The following is a 19654-nucleotide window of genomic DNA, read 5'->3' as shown; positions in this document are numbered from 1 at the left end:
GTTCCCATGGTTACCGCTTTGCCCCGAATCGAGCCAGTCTTTCAGAGCAACAACCTGGCATCTTTCCTCCTTCCTTTCTCTGAGGAAATTAGGCATTTTTTTCTTTTCTTCACTCAGTTTTTTTTTTCTTCAGGGAGAAAAGCTGTTCGGGAAAGGTTTTTGAAGCGTGCTCCTTTTTTACACACTACTTTTAATATTCAGTTCTTTTATGACACACACCTTTTAACACACTCATTTTAACACACTGTTTTTGACACACTTCTTTTAACACACTCTTTAAAGCACACACTCCCAGTATTCACTTCCTTCAAAGCGCACTTTTCAACTTCAGGCTGCTTGTAATGAGCGCTCGTGCTACGCTGTGATTCGAGCGGGGGATAAGAGAGTCTGCCGCCTGTCGCTGACGTCCCGTCGGCTCCTGCGGCGCGGCCAAACCGACGCGTAGCAGAGCTTTCGTTTTCGAGCGTCCAAACATTCATCACCCGCGCACGGGCCGTGGCAGCCGGGCTTGGAACTCAGTGATGTTGGAGGCCGAAATGTCAGGCAGGGCACAGCTTTTATAAGCGATTAGTGTGCGTATTATTGTAACACCGGGTTGTGAGTAGTCATTGGTAGTTATTGTTCTGCGTTCACTGCTGTGACCTATTGGTAGGTGAGGCTAAGCTAATAGCTTTGGTCGCCTACCCCTATAGGGACTGTGGTGTTTGAATGCGGCTTACCTGAAGTTTTGGCATTGGGAGTAATTTAGTGCACATAAGGTGCTTTGGATAGCAGTGTCTGCTAAGTGATTGTGTGAGTGTGATGTAATGGGAGTTCTCTGCTGCTTTCCTTGTGCAATTACAATTGGTCATTTGTAACTTTTTGCAAAAAAGTGTGTGTTCAATTTCGGATACATGGTAAATAAGCAAGAATATTTGCATGAGTTGTTCAGCGCTAGTGACACTGCTCTGTTCATGCTCTTTGACACCAGATTTCGACATTCACAACTGCCGCATCACATAAAGAGGTTTGCGCTTAACAGGAAGTCAGCAGAACCACACTGCAGCCAAACAGGAAGTGACGGGTCCTTCGTTGGGCCTTTTTCTCTTCCTCTTTTCTCTTTCATTCGCCTGTGCCAGATGCAACAATCTGTCCATCTTAAACGTTGGATGATTTCAATAAGTGGTAGAACTGCTCTCAGGACTGAGCTGGTGTGAAACCTGTGGACAGCTGACTTCCTCTTGGGTGCGTTTGATTCTCTGGAGGTAAGGTGATTTTGTATTTTTTATGATTTTTTTTAATGCGACGTGATCCGCTCAAACCTGGAATAGAAGCACACACACACACACAAGCACACACAAACACCCACAGGACCACGTACGCACATAACCACATAGACACACACACACAGTGCTGGGTTGCTGCTTAATCATGGTGCACTAACTTTTCAACGTGTTTTGGTGAAAACACACGCAGCAGACTGGTTCCGAACCCCATTGCTCAGGAGTAGAGCGGGTTGCCCAGTGTTTGGCAAGAGACCTGGGCAAACTGAGCAGTGGGCCAAACCCTAAAAGGCTGCGTGACGTGTCTTAGCCAGAGGAGAGAAGATGGATCAGGCCCCTGCGGCGTGTTTCGAGCAGAAGAGAGACCCTGGGGATCTGGAAGTCTTTCAGGGTGAGCCTCTTTCCCCCCCCACAGTTCCTGTTAGCGTGCTCTAGTTCCATTGCAGTGAGCAATAGCATTGTAGCAAAATTTTGAACACTTTTAACCGCCACCGACAACTTTCCAGCTGCGTCGCAAACTGGTTTCTCCACGAGAAAATGTTTGGCTTTTCTGACCTGACATGTTCACCAGACCGCTGTCAGGGAACCCTGTTTCTCTGATGTTCCACAACACCCAAAAAACACTTGAAGATCTCGGTCAGAGCTCATTATTGAACCGAGACTTTCGTTTCGTCGAAAGCTTTAAAGCGATTTCGCCGCTGGCCCGCTCCCTCCCCGTTAACGAGAGTCGGCTGCACATTTTGACGCTTTTTTTTTGTTTTTTTTCCCTCAGGCGAAACCAGGACGATAATCCAGCCGGCGTCTCTGAAGGACCCCAAGCTCGAGGAGCTGAAAGAGGTAGGGGCGCGCCTTTCGACCGTTCGCTGTCCCCCGTCGAGCTCGCGGAGCGGTCGACCAACAATAAATCGGAATCCCGAACGGGATCCCGCCCGTCGTCGTGGCGCGGCGAGGAGATTGGTGGGGGGGGGGGGGGGGGCGGTCGTTAGGCCTCTGAGGCGCACGGCGGCCGCCCTCACGTGCCTTTACTCCGCCCTCCAGGTCCTCGTCGGCTGGATCAACAGCGCTCTGAAGCGAGAGCACATCGTGGTGCAGAGCCTGGAGGAAGACCTTTACGACGGCCTGGTGCTCCACCACCTCCTGGGTAAGGAACCGGACGCTTCCGACTTCCTCTCATACCCAGCGAGCAGAAGCCAAAATCTGAATGTCTGGAGGGGTGGAAATCTCGGGTTGAGAAACATTTTGTCATGTAAACGGACTAGGTTAGCCCCAATGCAGCGCCGGTTTTACCCGGGTACAACCTGGTCACCTCCTAGATGGCCGTTGGGGCGTTCTGGTGAAAACCCAGCAATGTTTGGTTGAAAAGTTGACATTTCCTAGCTGACTAGGTTGTAGCCAGGATACATCTGGGTAAAATCTGAGTTATATTGGGGTTAGCCTAGCCCATTTATGTCAAAACGGTTCTCAACCTAGATTTCCACCCCTCTAGGCTTATAAATTCTGGCTTTTTCTCACTGGGAAGGGACGATTCAGCCAGGCTCCTGTAGGGAGGACGACATTGGCCGTTCAGAATTTCTGGAAGAACAGCATCAGTTAAGAGAGAATTACCAAAAGAAGAAAAACGAACAGTACCTTTTAAAATGGGCCACACTGGACATAAGCCACGAACCAAATAATGTTTTCACTGTCGATAGTTCTTGTTTGTTACGTTTTTAATTTGTAACACACCAATGAGCTGAACCCTCTTGTGGTTTTATGGCGACTAATCACATCGTGGTTCACCTTGCAATTAAATGATGTCAGTCAGCTGATTACTGATTGAAGTCTGCGTCGGCCAATCGGATCAGCGGCGGTCTATGCGCGTGTGAATGAACGTGCGTCCCGCAGCCCGCCCTGTTACGCGGGGCTCTCAAACTCCAGTCCCGGAGGGCCGCGGCGTCCGCCGGTTTCCGCGGTTTCCTTTCGCTCGACGGCCGACTCGGGGCCACGTTACGACTCGAGCGCTCGAACGTGCCGAGAACCCGGCCGACGCCGGATTGGTGATGTCGTGCGCGCCCCGTTTGCCAGCCCAGCTGTCCGGCGTGCGCCTGCCCGTGGACGAGATAGCCGTGACGGGGGAGGCGCAGCTGCACAAGCTCCAGGTCGTCATGGAGGCCCTGAACCAGAACCTGGGCCCGCCGGATCAGACCGCCCACAAGTGGAGCGTGAAACGTGAGTCTCAAACACTACACTACTGCATTATACATGAGCAGCAGTGTAGGATATTATACTACTGCATTATACATGAGCAGCAGTGTAGGATATTATACTACTGCATTATACATGAGCAGCAGTGTAGGACAACACTGTACTACTGCATTATACATGAGCAGCAGTGTAGGATATTATACTACTGCATTATACATGAGCAGCAGTGTAGGATATTATACTACTGCATTATACATGAGCAGCAGTGTAGGATATTATACTACTGCATTATACATGAGCAGCAGTGTAGGATATTATACTACTGCTATATACCAATAGAGCAGCAGTGTAGGATATTATACTACTGCATTATACATGGAGACAGCAGTGTAGACAACTGTACTACGATATACATGAGCATCAGGTGGAATACTACTGCATTATACTGACAGCAGTGTAGATTATCTGCATTACATGAGCAGCAGTGTAGGATACTAGCATGACATGAGCACATAGGTACTACTGCATTATACATGAGCAGCAGTGTAGGTACTACTGCTTCGAGAGTAGCAACTGGTGCTTCATGAACATCGCAGTCCGCTCCTGGTTGCAAGTTCGATTCCCAGGTAGGACACTGCCATTGTACCCTTCAGCAAGGTGCTTTGTCTGCATTCCTTCAATAAATATCCAGCTGCATATGGATACAATGTAAAAAGTTGTCTAAGCTGCCCTGGATAAGACTATCTGCTAAATGCCTGCAATGTAATGTAATGTAATGTAATGAGCCAGTCCATGGAAACCATCTCTTTTAATTGAATTCATTTAAAAGTTTAGCAAGATGCACATGGAGCCAGAACCAGTAATTCAGCCAGTCCAGTATGTTTGAATGGGAGGGGCATGTTGCTTGTGTGGATGGCAAGCCTGGAGGCAGGCATCCCATGGTGCACCTCTCTCTGCCTCCTATGTTCCAGTCATCCACGACAAGAACCTGCTGGCCACTCTCCATCTCCTGGTTGCCATAGTGAGGCGATTCCAGCCCGATCTGGCCCTGCCCTTGGGCGTCAGCGTGGAGGTGGTCCTGCTGGAGGTCAGTTCAGGAGCACATCGTTCATTAAAGCACTTCCACGTTCTACACAAAGTACTGATCTGGGATCAGCTTCTCCCGTTCATATCCTAACCTCATCCATTATGAGCCAGAAGGCGAAACTGAACCTAGGTCAGGGCCTGAAGGATGCCCTTAGATTATTCATTATGAACTCACCTGCTAACCGCTCCCAGGTCAGAACTCCAGCTCTGATGCTTTATGAATATGGATCCTGACACATGACCTCTTTCGCAGGTCAGCAAGTCTGGGATCAAGTCCGAGAAACAGGTGGAACACATTACTGAACCAAGGTGCATAAGCTTTGCCGAGCAGTTCCCCTGAAATTCACAACCAGTTTTTTCTTGCATCTTGTTCATCACAGCCAAATTTTTCGGTAAATTTCTGCGAAGCGTGATAATTTCTCACTTTTCTCCGTTCCTTCCCTCAGCGATTCAGCCGACGGCTCGTCAGCCACTCCAAAACGTAAGCGAACAGAAACAGAACAGTTAAAAGAAAATAACATTTTACGAGCAAAAACAGAACAGAAAAAGAGAAGAAAAGTCCATGACCTTTTACACTGATATCCCAGAAAGCCTCGGTTCTTGAGAGAGGCCACTCTGTCTTTGAGTCGCGTTCCCGTCTAATGGCTTCCCTGCTGAACCGCCTCTCTTTCACAAACTGCAGAGGGAGACCCCATTGAGCAGCTCATGAAGCTGGACTCCCACAAAATCAACACGGTGACGCAGGTAGGAGAGGCCGTCCCGTAGCGGGTTTCACGCCAGGGTGTGTGTGTGTGTGTGTGTGTGTGTGTGTGTGTGTGTGTGTGTGTGTGTGTGTGTGTGTGTGTGTGTGTGTGTGTGTGTGTGTGTGTGTGTGTGTGTGGACTGACGTTGGCATGTCCCTTACCTGTCTGTTCCCACAGGCCATCCTTCACTTTGTCAACATGAATGTGTCCACCTTGGGACTGCAGGTGACGGACGTGGAGAAGCAGGTAAGTGAACGCTCAACACAAAATGGCCTGTTCCAGGCGTTCCCAAACTGATGGGGACCATGTGTGTGTGTGCTGGTTCCTGTTCTAAGTACTGTTCTAAGTACAGTGCAGCCTCTGAATTGTAACAAGCTCTTACTGTACAATTGTAACAACCTGTTACCTGCTGAATAACCTGGCAGGTGTCCTTAAGGGAAATGGTAAAAAGATGTTTTGTAGAAACAGTGCGTATAATATAATGGTCTCCGTAGAAAAAGTGCATGCATTATAACTGTTTTATTCCTGTCTCCAGTTTGCGGATGGAGTCATTCTGCTCCTGCTGCTTGGACAGTTGGAGGGATATTTCATACCTTTGTGTGAATACTACCTCACTCCCACCTGCAAGTCTGAAATGGTGAGTGATCGACTCTGTAGAAGAAGACTGTCAGATGTTGTGACAGAAACCTCCTTCCTCTTTAAATTTATTTATTAATTTATTTAATCGGGCATCTCCAGACCTATCTAAATTTGGAAAGTCCAATTCAAATTGGTAATGCAGGCTGCAGCAACGAGCACCAATAAAAATACAATTGGGCATTCCAAAAGTTGGGAAGAAAAGAGAAATGAAAACGATGATTTAAAAAAAGAATATTGCAAACATTGCCACATTGCCCCCCCCCCACCCCCCCACCCTTGCCCTCCCCCACACTATTCTAGCTCCACAACGTGACTCTAGCCTTGGACCTCCTCAATGACCTGGGACTGCAGATGTCCAACATCGACCCCCAGGGTGAGCAAAAGCGAACCGACCTTTTCATTCAACAGGATACGACACGCTTTCTCCACGTGTTCCTTTCTATAATCACTGAATAATAAAACAACTGCTTTTAGTGGCTAGCTGTTCCTCAAGCCGATTTATAGCTTGTTCCGGTAATCCTTTGCAGACTGGTGAAACCTTAATTTAGAGATATTACCTGAAAGATGCATGTGTGGCTTGTCTGTTAACTCTGATGAGCGTGACATGCAGGGCGTCCCCACTTTAATCACTGACAGCCTGTGATTTGCCTGGCAGGACAGCCAGCATTACGAATATTCAGGCTGCTGAACAGTAATACTTGGACTGGCTAAATTAATTTAACCTTGGAGCAGCTCGCTAATTGGATTCATTTATAGCTTCCCTTGAATCACCAAATAACCTCTCTGGTAGAATTAGGAATCCCATTGCTTAAAGTTCCCGAGTAAATGTCACTCATTAATTGGGTTTTAAACACTGCAAAGAGCCAATCAGCATGTTCTGATGTATGTGATTCAAACAACATGTATCAGTGTGGCCGGGATCTTTTGTGTGACTCGTACACGATCCTTCATTCCCTGCATATTTAATGTCAATGACGTGACTTATATTTGTGTGTACACTGTACACATACACAAACATGCTTAACACAAACTTGTGCTTCCCGTGCACACACAGTCACACTCAAACACGCTTAATCCGGTCTTGTGCATACACTGCACCATCACACACAAGCACACTCAGCATGGCCTTGTATGCACACTGCACACAAACTCACACACGAACACACTAAACGCAGCTTTGTGCATGCGCTACACACAAGCTCACACACAAACACCCTTAACGCGGCCTTGTGGGTAATTCTGGAGAAGAGCGTTGGCTATTTTTGACTAAAAAAATAAAATAACCTGTGTGCTCCCAGATATCGTCTCCGGGGACCTTACTGCCACACTGAAGGTCCTGTACGTCCTGTTCAAGAAGCACAAGAGCCAGTGAACTCCATGGAAACAGCGGAGGAGAAGGAAGCTGGGAACGGAAATAGACATCGCCGCACGCCGCAATTTAACTTCTGCTCCTTCCCAAACGTTACCCGGCCAACTCCACCTCTCTTTCTCTCCCTCTCTGATCTCTTTCTCTCCCCCCTTCCTCCCTTCCTCCCTCACTATCTGTCTCCTACCTAATCAACCAGTTGTTTGGTTAATCTGTTAATCTCGTTGTGTGTTTGGAGTTAATCTGCTCTTGCTCAGAGAGAGCTGCATTGTGCCAACAGCAATTAGGAGCGGGCTTAACCTGGTTCAGCGTTAGCAAAGCTCGATCCGGCTGTCTCATTCGCTCTTCACCCGGATTAAACAGGCGGGTGCAACCCGTCCGCGGAAACAGGGATGCGCTCGGTCGCACGAGAAAGCCGCTCCAGCCGACCGCAAACTCCAAGGACTTTTTGCACGTGCGCTGGAGGTCAAACATTCGCTTTCTGTTTCCGCAGTCGAATGAGGGTTTATCCCCCTCAAACTGCGATTTTCACTTCATTCAACACAACAGGCGATACGGTGTAGCCTCTTGGTGTATAGAATTTGTACTTAAGATTTTAGCGTACACTAGTGCTTTAGCATGTAATTTGGTTCTGGCAGTATTGTTCATATTAATCCGAAGAATGCATTTCTGTGTCTTCTACATTGTAAGATGCTGTAGATGAGAGAATCTGGGTGAACGTGGTGTAATATAATGCAGTGAGGCCTGCCTCTCAAACAAGACTCCATAGCAGCATGAGACGTTCGGCAATAAGAGATGCAGTTGCACTCTTTGGCCACACGGTGGCACTCACGACTTGAGTAGTGCACAGTTCTTGTGAACTTTGCGGGTTAAAACAAGACAGAAACGTGCTGCAAGCTTTAAAAATTTAAGTTTGCAGCTTTAAGGTTTAAAAATAGTAGCTGAGTCTCCTCTTGATTTTATAACTAAAACAAAATGTATTCCTGAAAAGAAAGCCTAACTGTTCTCAGTTTCTTGATTAATATGCAGTGTAGAACTAAGCTTATTATCAAGTTATCCCAAGGTATGTTTAGCAAGATACTCTTTTAGTTCACATGCCATCTTGAGTCAAGTCACTTTCTGTTATTTTTTGCAAATCATCTGGCCTGCGTTAGTTTATTAAAACATCATCACCGCCTCCCAATATTCAATCAACATTTGTCCTTATCTTTCACTTGCAAGTCAAAATGAAACTTTTCCTCCCTTTGCTTTTGAGTATGAATGAAAGGAAATGTTGATTGATTCAAATCATTCCCCACCGCTGTGCATGATACATTGGTTAATGTTTATGTTTTTAATGCTTTTAATGTTTTAAAGCACTCGGTCTGTGATTTCTTAGTCTTTTTTCAGTTTTCCATGATTTTCAACAACTTTGCCCTGTGTAGTGTAAAAGTTCCTGCTTCACACTGCTAGAAATCGCCGTGGAGATCAAATCACCCATTGTGATGTCATTCTTGCCTGTGCAGTCACCCATTGTGTCCTTGACGTTCTATAATTAGCTACAGCTGTTTCTCCTAAGCTCTACCTGTCTAGGTATTTAGTAATTAAGTATTTTGGTCTTCTCAGAGTCAGTCTTCCAAGCCTTATAGTTTTTGTGTTGACCTTTTCCAGTTTTTTTTTTTTTTTTTGAGTATGTTTTAAGTAAAGTTCATCTGCGTTGAAAATTGCTTTTGTTTCCTGCGCCTTTCCTCTGCGTTTGGGTCCTCTGAGTTTGGCTGTTTAGTTTCTCCCCACCTGGTTCAGGAGGTGGATGACTCCTCTTCCTCCCTCGTCATATAAATTTGGGTACGATCGCATCTCTCTCTCTCTGATGTGTAGCGTTACATTATAAATATTTTACGGTGCTGGATTTCCTTTCATTGCAGCTCTTTTTATGACTGCTACCAATTAAGCATGACCATTCCCTGATATCTTGCTTAAAAAAAAAAACCTACTGCAGCTTTAATAAATTGGATCGTCCTATTAAAAACAGATTGACTGCACAAGGATTTGTTCATGAACCAAATGCCGCTTACTCTGCCAAGCCTGTTTTAAGCTCATATATAAATTCAGTTTTTGATATCTGAAATTGTCATTGACATAGAACGAACGTAACGGCGACTTTTGACGCAATGTTTTGACGTGTAACTCTGTGTGACCTGTAGTAAACACATCACCTAGGAACAGATTCTTGCTGGCGACTATAACAAGACGTTTTAGCTGGATTCTCTAGCGGAATTCGAGAACGGAATGGACCGGGGAAGGGAAAGGGACAGAACGTCAACGTTTGATCGACTGTTTAATGCAGCTTCTCGTGCAAGACAGGATCTTGCATCCCCAAGTCGAAGTCCGCAGGATTTACTTTCTACCACAAGGCGACTCTTCCGACGTAGTCCAGTGACACGAAGTAAGTTTTCATGGTTGCTTTAGCATGTTAGCACTAGGGACTGTGTGTATGTACCTTTGTTATTTACAGTGGCGGACCGTCAGGGCCTGGTAAGCCTTCTCTGATCGGCCTAACAACTTTCAAAATTAGGAAATAATAATGTATTCATAAATAATTTTAGTTTACAGTTAATCTATCGAAAATCCACACATTCAAGTCCCAAATCAGGTAACTCAGGAAATTCACTCAGTTCCACTTTAAATTAATTCATGACTCCTAATAGGGATATTCCTGTCTTGCAGGTTTAGGGAGGGCTTGAAGACTCTTGGATTACTTGAACACCTCCAGATATACCCTGCCCTCTTCCATGAGCTGTTTGTATGTGAAGAAAGACCACTTTAGGCCAGGGACCTGATCAGTCTTTTCACAGTGGACTTCTCCATGCAGGGCAGCAATAGAAGATCTCGAGAAGACCAGACAATATGCTTCTGGAGAGACTGGTTGATTGACATTGAGGGTTTGTATTTTGTATTTTTGTCATTTAAAAAAAAAAAAAGAGGATTCCTAAGTACTAAGTAACGTAATTGAGGAATTAAATCCAACGTGTCTGATAATTACTCTCTACCTGGTGTCCAACAGAAGAGGAAGCCGGCCCTATCACTCTTGAGACTGTCTTGGAGTTTGCCTCTGGAGCCTCAGCAGTGCTTCCACTTGGATTTCCCCACCAGCCACAAATCCTGTTTCTCCACGAGGGCAGAAAAATCTTCCCAGAAGCAAATACTTGTCTTCTTTTACTCCACCTGCCGATGCACTCTTGCAATGAAGCCTTCAAAAAATACATGACAGAGGGAATTTTGCAAGCTCCAACCTTTGGAATTGCATAATGTGTCATGAATGTCACTGTAAGGAAATAAATTAACATTTTTGCATACGTTGATGTGCTTTGTAAGTGGTATTTTTCTTGAATTTTGGTTCAGATGGAAATATCTGAAATTGCATTTTTACCAGTCATAATGCCAATTGTGGATATCTGAAATGACAATTGTGGATAGGAAGAATGTCATTGTGGATATCTGAAATGTTCATTTTGACTAGGAAGAATTGAATTACGGATATCCACAATACATTTCTGGATATCTGCAATTGCATTGTTTCTAGTCATAATTATAATTGTAGATATCTGAAATTGCATTTTTACTAGTCATAATGCCAATTGTGGATATCTGAAATGTTCATTTTGACTAGGAAGAATTGAATTATGGATATCCACAATACATTTGCGGATATCTGCAATTGTATTTTCACTAGTCATAATTCTAATTGTAGATATCTGAACATTTTGCATTTATATTTAACATTTTCACTTAATATTTATATTTAACATACACATTTATGTGTAATATATAATTCTTAAATCATGCATTGATGGAAAAACATTACTTTTGACACAGCAAAACTTTCAAAATGGTGTATTAAAAAAAAAAAAAAAAAAAAAAATTTGCCCTTGGAATTGCTAAATATGGGAAAATGGCCCAGCGTTTTTTTTTTTTTTTTTTTTAAACAAATGCACCCCATACTTTTCTGTTTTCCTACACTTGCATGGTGCCCCGAATAAGTGTCTATGAAATGAACACAATGCAATGTGAAGTAATGTAATGGAAGAACTGCTAGGTTGGACTCCCGTAGTACTGGTTCCCAGTGCGTGGACACGCCCCTAGCGACAAGGGAAGCTTTTCTCATCTCTTCAGGCTTTGATCTACGGCTCATTACCACGTGACATAACCTCGCATCATCAGAGAGCGCATAAATCCAGAATGCGTCGTTGCATTGCCGTGAATTTGCCCGGTCTGACCAAGGTGACCGGAACACCCTTCCACAAGCATTCTTTTTGAAGGTGAGAGTCACATTTCAACACACATACTTTCACCCGCTACCCCTGAATACTGGCTTATACACTGTGCATATTTATTTGAAACGTATTGACTGTGTTGCAATTCCTAATGTTCTTGAAACCCCTGGGATGTAACAAAACACAACACAAGAGCTCATTCCACAGTAAACGCGCTGTAACGTGAAAACCCCATTTACAAACGGCTCAATCGGAGAGACTGGGATTCAATCAACATTTGTCCATAATATTGACACCTTAGCGCCAGCATTACATGTATTCTTCACACTCATTATTTGGAGAATTCATTTGACAGGTTACTAAAAAAAAAGTCACTTTTTAATAAAAAAATAAGGACAACTATTCATTGGACACAGTCCATAATGTGAGTTTAGAGGTTCAGAACCTAGATAACACTGGATATGATCAATGATGCCTTATGGTGTTTCTAGGGTACCTTTGACAGTGGCTTCAGGCGTATATGTACAAAGCATGAAATGGGACAGGACTTCTGACATCACCAAATGTGACACGTTGCTGAGTGACAAAGCTGCAATCTTACCAAAAATTATATGATGAGAGGGGAAGAGGAGTCCTTCAACTGAGTTATATGTGCAACAGTACAAACCTCATTTATAGACCAGCCGGTAGGCATTTGAATAGGATATATTTTCAACAGTTTGTGTTGTCACCGCCATTCTAATGTAATAGTTATGGTGTGGTGCAGCAATGCAGACATGTAAATATTCATCATCTTGATGGCTTCTACTTGTATGTGGCGATGATTGCTATTTATTGTACACCTGACATATTTGTAAGACGCATAGCTGTGCTAATAATAGAACGAGCGGTTGTTTTTGGATACGCCATTAACAAACGGCGGTCTACGTGCTGGCGGAACGTAATTATGCGTAAAGTGGCGATAACTCAGTGCTGCGTTTACGTTTAAACAGCATTACAGGATGTCGGAGCTTACGCGAGGCTTCCTGCTTCTGAGACCATTTGTTTAAGCTTGTGGTGGAATAGGCTCTTGGATGCGAATAACTGGAAATCCACAGGCTGGGTTTAACATTCCATTACAGGCATTTAGCAGACACTCTTATCCAGACTTGCACAACTTTACATAGCATTTTACATTGCATGCATTTATACAGCTGGATATATATTGAAGCGATGTTATGTTAGGTACCTTTCTCAAGTGTACAACGGCAGTGTACCCGGGACCATGGGAATTGAAACCTGTGACCTTTTAGTCACTGACAAACAAATACAGATACTGATAAACCAAAAATAGGGCAATTCTTGAGTACTTCAGAAATTAATTTATTAGGCTTAAACCGCATAAAGCGAATGAATAGCCACAGGAGCAAAAAATAGCCTAACTACACGGCTGTATATGTGCTGACACCAAAACGTGTTTCATGGTGAGATTGGACATTCCAAAGTGAAAGTCTGACATAAAACAGCCACCCAGGAAGCAGGATGATTGAGATGCCATTGCCTGAGAAATCATTGCTACTGACCCCAGCAATAAAAGCACTCCAAGGCATTTTAATACACCGGAAAAGATAGATCTTTATTTTTCCCTGCTATAACAATACAAAGTCACCGAGTGCAATTACAATTCCACTCAAACTGTACATTCTATCTAAGATAAAACGGACGGCACCTGGTGACGTGACATCATCACACCTGGACTGAAGAACCAGCAGCTACACGGCCAAGATTCACTGTAAGGCAACTGTTGCCACGGCAGCCTCATGAGTGAAATTGCACGCCTGGTCTCCTCTGACCTAAGGGCCAGGGTCGAAATGCTTCACACTTTCTGAAGAATAAAAACAAGGCCGCGTTGAAGCAAGTTGTGAAACGAGCAACGCCGTGCCACTCAAGTTTTCTGGAGTGTGCTGAGAATGTGAAAGACCTTCCTGTGTGTGTGTGTGTGTCTGTGTCTGTGTGTCTGTCTCTATCTGTCTTTCTGTCTGTGTGTCTCTCTGCACCTCTGTCTCTGTGTGTGCACGTCTCTCTCTGTGTCTGTGTGTGTGTGCGCGTCTGTCTCTGCGAGACTGCCTAAGAGGGAGAGAGTGTGTGTGTATGTGTGTGTGTGTCTGTGCCTGAGAGAGAGCATGAGTGTGAGAGAGAGAGAGACTATGTTCGTGCGTGCGTGCGTCTGCCTGTCCGGCCCTTGTGAGATTAGGTTGCTGCAGCAGGGCACACTCCCTTTCCTGTCGATGGTGCTCACAAGTTCCAAAATTTAAGTAGTCCGAGTTTCTCTTCCCACTGGGGAGCTATACAAATAAAAAACGAACTGAATTGCAGTAAATGACGTGCCTGACTGTTTTTTAAATTTTTTTATTCTGCCCTCTCAGGTCGTGTCTTTGTCGCTTCGCGCACGACACTGTTGACTTTTTGCTCGTCATCAAAACACTTGAATCCTTGAATTTGGCCAATTGTAAGATTATCGCCTGGCCAGCTGCACAGAAATGTAGGATTTGTACAACAAATCTGATTTGGCCCGTTTAAACGAAATACACATGCTAAAATCCCACAGCCACTGTGTTAGTAAATGCAGTTTATTATTGCTGATGTGTCCCTGTAACTGAATATTCGTATTGCTTTCACTGTACCCATCTTGTAGAGACAAGTGTCCCTGTCCCAGTCTGCCCAAAATTGACCGATTTCTGCGTTTCAAAGCTCACCAGCACCATTTGCGACTCCTATGGAAGCCATGTACTTCTTAGGTTTTTTTTTGGGGGGGGGGGGGGGTGCGCGTGCATCGTGCGCACTGGCTGGCCTCGATTGGGCTTTCTCGATGGAACCAGAAAAACCAGCGCCAATCCGGTTTTCGGGGTCAGGTGTCATTCGGACGTAGTTTTGCAGGTTCCACGATTTTGAAATTACGCCGGTTCGGTGTCCCTCCGTGTCGCGCTGCCTCCTGCTCCAGCTCCATCTGAGCAAAACGGCATTGTACTCACGGTTTTTCTACAAAAAAGCGACTAGCCTAACAGGCTCGGGGCGCACTTCGCTCCCGGCCCTAGCTATCCGGTCACGACAGGTTCACAAGACACCAGCACGAGAGACTAAGTTCACTACGACCCCTTCGATAACCACGACTAACTGCGACTGCTCTAAACCTCCTCTACTCTACGCAATATCCCATTAAAATGTTAAGTAGTTTTAAAAACGTTTTCACATTTTCGTTTAGACTGCAAACACATTAAAGTAGCGACGTCTTACGAGAATTAAGCAACCCTTGCCACGTCCCCCGGATACATCACCGACGTCTGATATTTCTGGCACTGATTCCCTGACCAGTTCTCATGAGTAAAAATCCAGGAAGTTCTCGCACCCATTGGCTCCAATACGACTTAACCCAGAGTTGTCTACGCAGCTGTATACGGAACAAAACGAAAGTATCTTACAGGCATTGCCAGGTTAAAGTTTATCGTTTATCTCCCTGCTGATTGGTTGAGCCAGTAATCCGCTATTCCCGCGTAGGTCCAGGTGAGGAGGAGGGGGCGGGACGACAGGCCTCGGGTTCTCCTCAGAGGTCCCGCGCGGGTCCGAAACTCCGCCCCGCCCAGGTGAGTCTCCGCGGGGTTCAGGACGTCGAGGGGCGGACTGTTTTGGCCGGGCTCACCCAGCCCTGCTGTGGTGTGGCAGTTGCGTCGGAGGGCGGTGGGGTGTGTTACGCACGGGTCTGTGGGTCTGCGGCTTCGACGTGCCTCAACATCATCCCTGCAGTGCGTCTTTCTGACAAGAATAAAACAAGCAAAAAAAAATCGGAATTAATATATACAGTAACTTTCACGCTCTGCGGGCAGCGGCGGCGATGCGCGGCGGCTCTACGGCGCCCTCCGGCTCACGGGCGGAAGGCCGCGCCCGCGCGCGGGAGTGATTTACGGAGCGCCGTCTTAAATCACCGCGGCAACGGCTCAGGTACGTTTCTGCGACCGGGACGTTTTTTTAATTTACGGCCCATTCGCTTTATTAAAACGTGCGTATAAAATTCTGACCCCGAACTCGCCGACCTTCGCGCACGCTTATTTTACGAATCTGCGGCGAATGTTAACGAGCGAGGACGAGACTTCGGTTCGGAAATCCCGGTTAAAGAAAAGACAGGAGTTGCACAGAGAGCGTTCTTTTCGCTCTGTGAGCGCGGCACTCCGAGCGCGGTGCTCCACTGCTAGCGTGCGGCCCGGGTCGGCTTTTGTCGAATAATCGATTGAAATGTGCGCCAGGTTTTTTTTTTTTTGTTTATTGTTATTCAGGAGCTTTCCTTCCTGCTTGCGTTGCCCTCATTATTCATTCTCAAAGGTGAGTTATTGATCTGCGTTCATTCTTTGCAGAAATCTTTTATTCATGCGGTGTCTTTACATCGCATGTTTGTGTTCTGTGCGTGCCCTTGCCAGCTGCATGTGTTTGTACCTTGAAATGGAGCCATTACGCTTCTCTGTAGTGAATACAATAACTCCACTCGGTCACGTAATATTACCCTGTCTGTCATGATGGAACAATAACCTTACTCCATTTTGTAATGATGGTAATGTACCATTACTCCACTTTACAATGATGGTATTGTAACATTATCCCCTTTTTTTTACCCAGCTTTTTGGTGGTTCTGGCCTGGTTTTTCCCAATTTCCCTTCTGTTTCTCTGTCAAGTGTTTTTGTGATGGTTCTCTATAAAATTTCTCTCTCCAATCTGATTTGATTCTCTAATGACGGTATTGTAACATTGCCCAATCTGTAATGACGGCATTTTGAGATCACCCCTCTCTGTGCTCGTATTGGTCGGAGCCCTCGGCCAATGAAGCCCTCGCGTGTGACTCACCAGGCCGTGGAGGTGTGGAAGGACATTAGTGAGGGGCTCTGTGCCTCCGCCCTCAGGCTGTGCCGGGGGTGGTGGGCCAGGACGATGGGGTGCAGCGGGGGGGGCTCCCCGCCCCCTCGCCCGGGGCTGTCCCAGCGGCTCCGGGCGCGCTTGAGCCAGCGCCCCCCCAGGCCCCACTTCTCCAGGTACGCCCGGCACAGCTCGTAGTTGAGCGCCGAGTAGTACAGGAAGTCCAGGGCCAGGAGCAGCGTGACGAAGAAGCCGTAGATCCACACCCCCACCAGGGCGGTGTAGTTACTGCACCCGGAGGAGAAGCAGGAGGAGAGGAGTAGAGCACAGGAGGACAGGACAGGAGGAGAGCACAGGAGGAGAGCAGTAGAGCACAGGAGTAGAGGGCAGGAGTAGAGTAGTAGAGCACAGGAGTAGAGGAGAGCACAGGAGGAGAGGACAGCTTCACCTCTCAAAACAACCGATAACGCTGTACAACAAGGCACCATTAACTTATGAGATAATGCATTAACTGACACAAGCAAGGAATGAACTAATCCATTAGGGCATTTGTTAACATGAAAAAATAATTTATTCGCATTTCATCAAGCAAGCCACGTGCCATTCTCTTCCACATGAACTCAATGTCATTGAAGTATGATTTGTTCCTTTTCGGTCATCGCAGGCAATGTTTCATGTGCCGACAGGAAACACTTAAGGACGTATTTCCTAACACGAGCAAATTGTTCACTAATGTAACGCTTGCATGAACACCACATTAGTTAGTCTACTTACTAAAACTCTAGCTCCTATTCCACCTTTGCTAATGGCTTGGTTAACATGAATAAGTGTTGATGGATTTGTGCATTTCCTCGTTCAGGATAACTAACGCTCTAACTCTGGTGTTGGTAAACAGAACCTGAATGCAAAGCGTTACAAAATCGCTCAACTGAAAGGACCCGTGGGGGATTGTTTATGGCAGCGGCAGGAGGAAGCCGCGAGCCCCTCGCCTGCTAAGGGAGACGTTTCGCAGATCCAGTCTCGTTAAGATTCATCCCCACGGACGGCTTCGCGGCGGCTGCGGTCCGGTCGCGCCGCGGGTTCGCTCTCGAATCATAAATTTTGAAAAAAAAATAAATAAATAAAAAAGCTAATTTAGCGGACGGTTTTTCTGATCGTATTTAAGCGCGGCTCTGATGAGAGGCGGTGAATGTCACCCGGGGGAACGCCGAGGCCCGCTGGTTTTTATGGAGGAAACGTATCCGAGTGGAAAAAGGCACGGGAAGGTTGTCGTCCCCGCAGTTTAAATTCGGCACCCGGCTCCCGGCTCGGCACACGCCCCTGAGGGGCGGCGGGGGAGAGCCCCTCGCGGGACGGCGGGGCTTCTGAATGCAGGCGGGACAGTTGAAGGCGGGACGGTTGTACTGGTTTTAAATGCCCCCAGCAGACGTGGGTTCAAGGCCTGTGTCCAGGGTGACGGGACATCACCCTAAAGCCTGAAGTGAAGGGGGTTTCACTAGCCCTGAAATATTGACTGTGGCAGACGGGGAAAGCAGGTAAAAAAAACCCCCAAAAAAACAGCTTTTTCATAACAGTGGGAACTATTCTAAATAAAGCCTGTGTGTCTATGTGTGTCATTTCAAACAAAAGTGGGAAAATGTTATCTAAACAGCCTCTTTTTAGTCAAAAAATGACTAATTAAGGGACGTACTTCTGCGTGAATCCGTCGGAGGCGGCGGTCAGGTTGAGCTGCATGACGCTCTGGAACTCGGTGTCGTTGCAGCAGTACTTGAAGGCCGTGCCGTTGCGGTGGCAGCAGAACATGTAGGTCTTGTTGTCGGAGAGGCGGGGGCAGTGGAAGCCGAAGTGGTAGCGCCCCCTGTGGTCGGAGTAGGGCTCACACACCCGGAAGTGCGCGCAGAGAGCTGCGAGGAGGGGAGGGGGAGGGGAGGGGAGGGGAGGGGGGAGGGAATCAGAGCTGCTCAACACGCTCTCTCAATAGGAGAGGAGGAAGGCGGGGGTTGCTGGCCACAGCCAATCCCCTGCAGCCCAGGTTGGCTCAGTTGTTCGTAATTGGATGGGCTAGTTTCAATCAGAAACACTTTTTTAGTCACATCTCAGCATAGGAATTACACTTGAAATATTCTGTGTGAAGAAAGATTTGTACGCGATCACTTTGCAGCGATAGCACTACTGTCTCATAATTGTGAAGGGAACATGTACTGAACATGGGTGTGAAAAATTGCGTGACTTCTCTTTTTACAACAAAATACATTAAGAAAATGTGCTCTGAGCAGCTGCATTAGTATAAAATACTATCATTATCCCATTTTGAGTGCGCAATTATAGCTCATTACCTGTACTGTTCATTCTGAACAGCCTTTTTTCCCTCATCCCTCATTGTTAAAGGTGGGAATAATTTTGAGGGCACTCCAGGTACCCGTTCAGCTTTTATGACTGCACGTCGCTATGGAAATGGTCCTTCAGAGAAGCACGCTCCCTCGCTCGCTCGCAGGGACGGAAGAATAAAAGGAGGGAACGGGAGGAGAGGATAGTCAACGGGAAGAAAGACCCACCCCCCCCCCCCAGAATGTTCTGATGAAACGCAGATGACCGTACCCTTGAGGACAGAAGCGTTTCTTTTCCGGCAGGATGTTTAGATGGCGCGGTGCATATCTCCTCTGTCCGTGACTGCCCTGGAGGCCTCACACTGGACCACGTTAGCCGTCTGGGAGAGGAAGCTCATTCCCCTTTCGCTGCCTTTGTAACCGCAGCGTCAATGAGCGCTCGGGGGCCGTAATGTAGGGTAATGGGTAAGGTGTTGGTCTTGTAACCTAAAGGTCACAGGTTCTATTCCCTGGTAGGGCACTGCCATTGTACCCTTGAGCAAAGGTATTTAACCTGCATTGCTTTAGTACATATCCAGCTGTATAATTGGATACAATGTAAATGCTATGTATGCTCCTGTAATGTAATGTAATGTAATGAGCAGTGTAGTGTAGAGCTACAGGTGAACAGACACACGTAGCTCTCTGTAGTGTAGAGCTACAGGTGAACAGAAACACGTAGCTCTCTGTAGTGTAGAGCTACAGGTGAACAGAAACATGTAGCTCTCTGTAGTGTAGAGCTACAGCTGAACAGAAACACGTAGCTCTCTGTAGTGTAGAGCTACAGGTGAACAGAAACATGTAGCTCTCTGTAATGTAGAGCTACAGGTGAACAGACACACGTAGCTCTCTGTAGTGTAGAGCTACAGGTGAACAG

The 19654-nt window shown here is 46.3% G+C and overlaps 2 protein-coding genes and 1 long non-coding RNA gene across 7 annotated transcripts in view; 2 read left to right on the top strand and 1 right to left on the bottom strand.

Annotated features, from left to right (window-relative positions):
* Positions 1 to 3: 3 nt before the first annotated feature.
* parvg (parvin, gamma) lies at positions 4 to 8986 on the top strand. Of its 2 annotated transcripts, none has more exons than XM_064319607.1 (13): positions 4 to 1244; positions 1459 to 1653; positions 2035 to 2099; positions 2301 to 2403; positions 3327 to 3470; positions 4418 to 4533; positions 4786 to 4841; positions 4979 to 5013; positions 5215 to 5276; positions 5453 to 5521; positions 5811 to 5912; positions 6215 to 6287; positions 7213 to 8986. In XM_064319607.1, exons 2-13 carry the CDS (start codon positions 1587 to 1589, stop codon positions 7284 to 7286), a joined length of 966 nt encoding a protein of 321 aa, XP_064175677.1. In that variant the 5' UTR covers positions 4 to 1244; positions 1459 to 1586; the 3' UTR covers positions 7287 to 8986. The 2 variants fall into 2 exon arrangements, with proteins under 2 accessions (XP_064175677.1, XP_064175676.1); XM_064319606.1 differs by having other exon boundaries at positions 1456 to 1653.
* A 468-nt stretch (positions 8987 to 9454) lies between these two features.
* On the top strand, positions 9455 to 10621 carry LOC135246098 (uncharacterized). The gene is made up of 2 exons (XR_010327500.1): positions 9455 to 10201; positions 10324 to 10621. It is a non-coding gene; the product is annotated as an uncharacterized LOC135246098 (long non-coding RNA).
* A 2500-nt stretch (positions 10622 to 13121) lies between these two features.
* LOC135246089 (protein shisa-like-1a) overlaps positions 13122 to 19654 on the bottom strand; it is a 14524-nt gene continuing 7991 nt past the window's right edge. The window contains exons 3-5 of one of the 4 annotated variants that reach the window (XM_064319615.1): positions 18102 to 18315; positions 16403 to 16699; positions 15187 to 15318 (exon numbers count right to left, since the gene is read on the bottom strand). In XM_064319615.1, coding sequence (XP_064175685.1) covers position 15318; positions 16403 to 16699; positions 18102 to 18315 — 512 coding nt within the window. In that variant the 3' untranslated portion in view covers positions 15187 to 15317. Of the gene's footprint in view, positions 15323 to 16398; positions 16700 to 18101; positions 18316 to 19654 lie in introns of those variants that run through there. The other 3 variants (XM_064319614.1, XM_064319612.1, XM_064319613.1) reach the window with 3 other exon arrangements.

This window comes from Anguilla rostrata, chromosome 19 (genome assembly GCF_018555375.3).
Source record: "Anguilla rostrata isolate EN2019 chromosome 19, ASM1855537v3, whole genome shotgun sequence".
NCBI classification, from domain to species: Eukaryota; Metazoa; Chordata; class Actinopteri; order Anguilliformes; family Anguillidae; genus Anguilla; species Anguilla rostrata.
This window is presented reverse-complemented; position numbering and strand designations above follow the sequence as displayed.